The following is an 8,231-nucleotide window of genomic DNA, read 5'->3' on the forward strand; positions in this document are numbered from 1 at the left end:
ATTGCACTTGGGAGTACATTTCACCAGTAGGCTCTTATGTTTAAGACAAAAATTTCCTGCTTTCTACTTCATTTAAATCTTGATCTATATCTCCTGTACTTCAAGTGATGCCTTTAAATAGCCAAAAAAAGGTTTTCTTGTTCTCTTGTGATTCTACTGCACACAAAGCAACCTGGTTGGACGTTTTACTGTTTTATTCCTCTGTAGTTACAGCACTTTTCATTTTCCTATCACATGGAAAAAACAACACAAAAATAGCCAAAACTTCAAAACAGAAATTATTTGCATGTCACTAATCACTTGTGTGCAATAGACCTCTGTACCCAGATGACAAATACCACTCTAGGCTCTAAGTGATCATCATCAGTCAGTTTGAGAACTAAAGTAAAAGCGCATTAGGAGCAAAGCCATCACTAAATACTGACATAACATAGGAATGTATACACTGTCCATTATTTACATGATAAAAGAACATATCAGAAGCAAGTGGTGGAGAGTAGTCTCTCAAAGTTTACAGTTCAGCTCGAAGACAGAATATATAAAAATTTTTCATTAGTTTCAAGATTGTTAAAAAACATTTCCCTGATGCTGCATTTATGAGGAACTCATAGGAAGGTATAACCAGCCTGCTGAGCATGTCATAACTTATTAGCCTTACTACTGCTATGATAAACACAATTTAATTTATAATGATTGAAAAAAATTAAATCTATATTTTATTAGGAGATTCAAAACTGAATGTCAAAGAGAAAACAATTATAAATAGACTGGTTCTGGTTACTCCAGGCCACCTTTATGGGAACAAACTTCTGTATCAACCACATAATTGAGAGCAAAAACTTTGGGTTTTCTTAGATGCATCAGTTCAAGAATTCACAAATAATTAAGGCCCTTGAATTTGAACAATTAACATAATTCCATTTTCCTGAGTCTTGTATTACTGCAGTCTTCATTTTTTAGATCTTTTGGTTCTCCAGCATTCCAGTTTCTGTAAGTTACAGTCCCTCCATTCAGATGCATGAGCCTGCCTTCAGTCTGTTCATCACATATCCCCATATAAGCCTGTGTTGAAGGTGCTAAGTCTTCTAAAGCTCTATTCTCAGCCTCATTTCTAGGAGAGGTAAGTGCACTTCCAGCTTTTGCACAAAGGGATTTTTCCATAGTCAAAAGTATCTTCTTTCCAGTGGAGACAAATATTTTTTACCAATACACCTGATGATGTTCTTTAAAATCAAAGCTAGAATCAAAAGGGAACGTGATTGTATTATACCAAAAATTGGTCACACTATAGTTATTTATCCATGTCACAATTGTACTTCAGAAATAACTAATACCACCTGTAAACAGACTATCTGTTGAAGTAGTCGGCAGAATCCAGTGGAAGTCAGACAGAAGACACACCTGGAAATAACAAGCCTACACTTCAAGAAAACTGGAATTTCACAAGAAACTGGATCACAGGTCTTGTTCTAATGTTTTTCATTTCCAGTTCATATAGTATTGCAGCCTTTGAATCAGGATATGAAGGAATTCACACTCAAATTGCAAGCATGACAAAAGAGCTTGCCAGGTTTCAATACAAAAATCACAGATCAATTAAAATCATACAAAGGAAGTGAGCTGCAATTAGGAGATCTTCTGTACCCATCAGCTTTATCACAGAAACCAGAACTGAGGGACAGTAACAGAATTCAGGGTTTAAAACAAGAGAGCAGAAAGAGAAGATATAAGGATAGCTTTAGTGAGCCTCGGAAACTGAATATTTCTCCAGAAAATATATATTATTTTACAAGTAGGAATACATAGGTCGCACACTTGACAGGCTTTCATGAAAAGCCGATGGCAAGTGAAGCTCTTGTTCACTTAGCAGATAAAACTGCTAGCAGCAATTCTTTTGAAACACAGTTGTTGTCTTTAATGGCCAAGTTATTTTATCTTATTGTTTTTAACAGGTTTCTGGGATCAGTGTGAAGGGAGTCTACCACCTTATAACAATGATACAAAAACTGGGACATACGCCTAGTTAAATTTTCCCCTGATGATCCCGCAGTCCATGTAAAAAGCCCTTGCCCTGTATGTTGGCAAAGTGATCCTTAAAGTTTGGCAGGTCAGTTCAGGAAGGACATATTCAGTGAGACAGCATTTAATTAATGACCATCTCCCATGAGTAACACAAGAAATTTGTAATATTTGTTTCAACCTACTATTTTCAGTCCGTTCTCCAGCACAAGCATGTCCATCATTTTACCAGGTCAAAAAGATGATTGGACCTTACCTTTTTTGTGTCTGTTTAGTTCAGCCTCCAAACCCTGTACTTTTGTTTCCAAAGCAGTTACTTGTTTCTGCAGGTAACTGGTTACCACAACTAGCAGTTAAAGGTGTTATTTAGTAATTTGTATTAAAATGGCTACACAATAACTGTCTCTGAGATGCTTAGCTGTCCTGTAACCTGATGCCATGTGAGAGAACTATTTGGTTTCCAGAGCAGAAACGACAGGCCACATTGCAGCTTTGTTCCATGGGAATTTGTCCCACTGGGGAAACCTTATCTCTTACCAGGATGAATATTTGGGTGGGCTTTGAATTCTCAGGGTTGTTGAAGTCATCTATTCAGAGGGAAAAGTCCAGTTCTCAAATGCAAAACACACATGTAAACATTTTTAAATGAATTAAAGTTGAAGTAAAAAAAAAACACGAACAGGCAAAGAATGACAGAAAAAAATGTTGTTTATGAGACAGAGGGTTTGTTATTTCACTCACATACAACAATAAACTAGTGACTCTTTCCAGACCCTTTCTTCCCTCAGAAGGTTGGTCAGCTCATCTCCTGTGTAACAGACTTCATCTTTCTGCTCCTCACACTTCTGGAAATCTCAACTTTCCTCAAATGATGTTATAAGAATACTGGACATTAACACAAATATTTTTTTTGAAAATATACTAAAAATTTTAAAACAAGATTATAGAAACATGAGAAATTTATTTCTTACTTTCACGTTCTCCTTTTTCTCCTTGTGGTGCTAAATCTTTTATTCCCAGAGGTCCCATTTTCCCAGGGAAACCCTGTAGACCTTCTCCCCTGCCCCAGAAAATAAAAACATCTCAAGAAAATTGAAGGCTTAATTTGCTAGGAAATGCATTATTTTACTACATTATTTTATTATTTTATTACACCTACTTATGGCACTGAAAATCAATGAAATAAACGCTGTCTCATGTTATTGCAGAGGTACACATGCTCTAAAACCAGAAAGCCAATATACTTCAGCTGCAATCCAATCACATATCACAGTATATGATCTAGAAAATGAGCTAAATCGTAAGATTAAGGATACCTCTGAAGCAGTCTGTTGAAACAGATAGTGCTGGCTTTACTCACTTCAACCATAAAATTGCAGAGGGCATACTGAGGGTATGTGGACCAATAAATGTCTATACAGAATATCAATGTATGTCATTGAAATGTTATGTCATAGTTCATATCAAATGGTATTGATAATGATGGCAGTTTTCTTGAAGGCTGAAAAGCAGTTATCTAATACCAGGATGTGTGGTATACACATGATAACACAGACAGGATACAGTAAGAGAGTATATGGTTCCATATGTACTTATTAAGTGTTTGGACAGAAATTACGATTAGGCAACTTGGGAGAACAGGTGACTTGGTTCTACTACATGACAGAAAGCACTTGCTGATCTATTTGCATTTTGCAGCAGTGCATGAAAAAAGTTACCTAACTGACAAACCTTGCCTTGGGGGAATCCTGTTGTTGGGACCTAGTGAATATGAAGCAATCGAGTTATGACCATCAGATTAGTAGCCAAGCATGATTTCTGGTTTTGAGAGCTGGCCCCTGGAAATAAAGTGCAATAATCATTTAGTAGGATATCGTAGGAAACTCTAAGTGATTCAGAGTACCAATGGTATAATCAGGTTAAAACCTCATTACATCTCTGTTTTATGGCGTGCTGTGAAAATGTACTGTATTTTTTTTATTGATTAAAAGCCAAATATCTAGAGAAGCATTATAAATGCAGAAAGCATTTTCAACTTCCTGAAATTGCGCAGAGCCTACAAAAGGTTAATGGGGCAAAAGGAGAGAAGTAAAAACACAAAATGAAAGAATGAAGGAGGCATGAAACAAGATTAAAGGGATGATAAGGATCATAAAAAAATACAACATTGCTAAATGGTCATAGCTCCGTACCTGGTTCTCCCTTTCCACCTTTGGGACCACCTCTTCCATCTCTGCCTGGTAAGCTATTGACTGCAGGAGCACTGCACTGAATTACTGGGTGTGAATAAATTTTCTCTTCAGCTTTATCTGTGTTGACTGACCTTGTTACCATCAACAGTGAAAGCCAAAGTACCAAGGCATTGAAAGGCTGAAGAAGAGCCATTGCTAAGTTCACAGGTCTGTGACAAATCAAGCAGAGTCATTTCACAAATGTCTCCATTTACATAATTTAAAAGGGTTGCATTGGAAAGGGTTGCTTACATTGCATAGGAAATACACTTCCATCTTCAGGCAAAAGGCCAAGAACAAGGGATAGTGTCTGAACCATTTCATCTAGCCTCTGACTGTATCTTTATGTATGGAAACCAGAAAAGAAACAACCTGGTTTATAAGAATCTGAAAATCTCAAGGTGTAATGAAAATGCCTAATATAGCAACAGTCATCAGTTGCACTGTGCTGCAAATCCATTTCAATGTTTTGTTCATTGTATGTCTAAATCTAAAGCATTTCTCTTCATTTCAAATGAGTCATACAGTATTCCAGTTTGGGATGAATCCTGAACTCTTCAGCTATTGTGTTTCTGCTGGGACTCTTCTTTCCACATCTATCAGGATTGCTGTATGTCTAAGCTTAGAGTGAGTAAGCTGTTTCTCTTTATAGCATCTCCACTACTAGCAAACACCCATAACTTAAAGGACAAAAAGCTTAAGTGTGTTTATGTAGCAATGATCTAATTACCTCCCAGTTTCTCCTTTCAGACCTTGTATATTAATAAGATACATTTCTTTCTCAGTATTATGCCTCGGAGCCAAAGTCCTCTTGGATCCCAGATCCGCAATACTTTGGTGCGTTCTCTGAGTAGAACAACAGGAACAGGGAGTAACATCATAAGCTAAAGGTCTGCATGACATTCTGACAAGTTGCACCACAATAAGAGTCCTTGATTGTAATATGAGGGTCAATTTTGAGGCAATCATGTCCCACGTATTCTGTGTTTAACTAAAAATCCAAAATGAAACTACCACAAACATGAGCTGACAAACATTTATAGTAAATAAGCCACATACTAAAGTCCATTGGCCTTTTTTTTTTCCCAGTTCTACCAGACAAAATGAAAAACAAGTCTAAGGAGCAACATTTGGTTGACAGATTGGGTAAGGAGAGAAAATCAAATTCAACTAGTGAATTTTGCTAGTCACCTCAATTATTTCTCTTTATTTTAAGCTTCAGAAAAGATTACCCACAGAGAGCAGCTTCTCCTGTCACGTTTCATCTGATAAAGTACAATATAAAATATAATTACTAGCATATTACTGTGAGAACATTATCATTAGGATAAAAAGCAGAGTTTAAGAAGAACCACTTTTCTATATACTTCTTTGTGCTTCCTCCACTAGGCTCGCATCAAAATCCAGGGCATTGGCATACACCAAAATAAAATAAGGAAAGGTATTTAGCGAACTAGTTTTGTTATATGAATCCTGGTTTATATTTCTTATCCAGCTTCATGGACTCAAGCCAGTTCTTAACAGCCCTCTAAGGATTTCCTTCTGCTGATTTTTTTATACTGTGTTAATCATCCAATAACAGGGAAGTTGACATTGTTGCTGTCTCCAATGAAGGCAGCAAGAAAGCTCAAAATAATGGCACAGTAAAACTTGAAAACAAAATGTTAAGCTCTTAGAGAAGTCTGCTCCCTACAGGATTCAACCTCACACAAACCTTTGTTGGTTTTGCCTACCAGGAGTTGAGATCTATTTACCTCCAAAGTTTTCCAAGTTGACCACCCCAATCCTTTATTCTAGGAGAGCTGAAGTGTCTGTTTACCTTTGGCAAATTGGTGACAGGGTTTCCTAGCAATGAAATCACTTCCCAAAGAGACTAACAATAATTGGCATCAACAGTGGCTTAGATAAAGAAACAAAATTTTCCAAATTTCTCACAAAAATGGAGTAAATCTTAGGGAGCTGAAATAGAAAAAAACAGGTTTTGCAATCCATATTTATATTTAGAGAAGATGGAGAACCCCACATGGAGAATCTCACTAAGTGTGAATGGATTAACAGTCTCCAGGTCCCAAGGCTTACACAGTTGCAGACTTTCTCACCAGAGATCAGAATTAGGTTTTGAAAGATGTCATGAAACTTTTATATTTAGGAGGTAGTTAGTTCTGAAGGTCCTATTTAAAGACATAGATCTCAGGTAACTCTTTTGTTCCTCCATAAAAAGTGCTTTAGAAGGTGATTCATGCAGTGCAGGTAACAGGAGAGAAGAGATCCTGGAAGAGGCAGCAGGGAATCCTTGTTCCAGACCTAGTCTTGGAGGTGACAGCTCTGAGTCATTAGCCCGAAACCTGAAAGTCTGACAGCACAGGACAGCCCTATTGAAGTCAAGTACTAGGGCAACTGCTCCTCAAAAGCAGATATTACATTTATACAGAGAATACTCAGGGACAGAATGCTGTTAAACTGATAGATTACATCCTGTTAACAGTCCTCCTCATCAGCTTTCTGTGCTCCAGTAGGGCAGCCTACAAAGGTCCTTTCTAACCAGCATGTGTGCACCTGCAAGTGTTGCATGGCCTCAGTATGGTCTAATTCTATCAGAGCAAGAGAGATCTTTACTTACCAAGACCTTTACTTGATCAGTACACAGTGAAACTCTTACCACACCACTGGCTTCCCTGACAGCTCAACAGGACGTAGCAGAGAAGAAATGTAACACAAACATGCTCAATTTTTACCATGAAGATAAGCCTGCCAAGAGAAAAAAAAAATCCCCTATATTTCTACTGAAAGCTGTAATTTTGTGCTTTATTTTGGGAAGAGGTTGCTTACTGGCTTATCTCTGTCTTGCACAATCCTAATGATTGCCTACCTCAATCTTACCACCCCTATTTACAGGTACTGCATATGACATTCTGGGAGTGAGCCCTTTGCTCTTTGCCTGGCCTTGGACAGACATTGGCTGTGTTACAGTACAAATGAACAACCAAAACATTAGAACAACTGCAGGCACTGAAAGTTTTGACTGTAAGGTTTTTCCCCTTTATCCAGTCAATTGATTCATTTTTTAATAACCTAGGAGAGGAAGGGGTATTTGAGGCTTGCTTGACTGCAGTGGCTGCCTTTTCTGCAATGTACTCTGAATTATCCCTGAAAAAAACTTGGCCAACTGAAACATACCCATTTATGTTTAAAAATGGGATGGGGGATTTGGAAAAAAACATGGGGTAAAGGAATATATCTTTAAACTTTTAAGTAAATCATTTATTACTTGTCTTCCTATAATGCAAGTGATACAGTTCATGATTAGAATAAACTTCTCAATAGAGCTTGCACTGTCCAGCTGGCTATGGTGCTGTTGTGTGGACATGAAAAGTACAGTAGCAAGAATTGTGGGATATTGCCACGGGTAGTTCTGCAAAATTAATAACATAAAATATAATGCTGAGAAAGAGATGTCTTGGGCAATTCTGCTGTCAGAAAATTTTCTTACCAAGAGGAAGGTCTGTTAAATGATCTTGATAAGGACATAGAGTGTATCATCAGTAAATCCACAGATGACACCAAGTTAAGCGGTAGTGTCGATCTGCATGAGGATAGGGAGGCTCTACAGAGAGACTTGGATAGATTGGATCGGTGGGCCAACGTTAACGGGATGAGCTTCAACAAGGCCAAGTGCCAGGTCCTGCACTTGGGCCACAACAGCCCCATGCATCGCTACAGGCTTGGGGAGGTGTGGCTGGAGAGCTGTGTGGAAGAAAAGGATCTGGGGGTTCTAATTGACAAGCACCTGAACGTGAGCCGGCAGTGTGCCCAGGTGGCCAAGAAAGCCAACGGCATCCTGGCTTGTATTAGAAATAGTGTGACCAGCAGAAGTAGGGAGGTGATAGTCCCCCTGTACTCTGCACTGGTGAGGCCACACCTTGAGTATTGTGTCCAGTTTTGGGCACCTCAATACGAGAGAGATATCGAGGTGCTGGAGCG

The 8,231-nt window shown here is 38.2% G+C and overlaps 1 protein-coding gene across 1 annotated transcript; it reads right to left on the minus strand.

Moving 5' to 3' along the window:
* Nucleotides 1-693: 693 nt before the first annotated feature.
* LOC141945831 (mannose-binding protein-like) lies at nt 694-4,587 on the minus strand. Its single transcript, XM_074874498.1, is given in 7 exon segments — nt 694-942; nt 944-1,196; nt 1,199-1,237; nt 2,276-2,365; nt 2,841-2,855; nt 2,997-3,079; nt 4,205-4,587. Coding segments are annotated over 7 exon segments (762 nt in total). The 5' UTR covers nt 4,405-4,587; the 3' UTR covers nt 694-860.
* Nucleotides 4,588-8,231: the final 3,644 nt, after the last annotated feature.

The sequence above is a fragment of the Strix uralensis genome, chromosome 7, assembly GCF_047716275.1.
Source record: "Strix uralensis isolate ZFMK-TIS-50842 chromosome 7, bStrUra1, whole genome shotgun sequence".
Lineage (NCBI taxonomy): Eukaryota > Metazoa > Chordata > Aves > Strigiformes > Strigidae > Strix > Strix uralensis.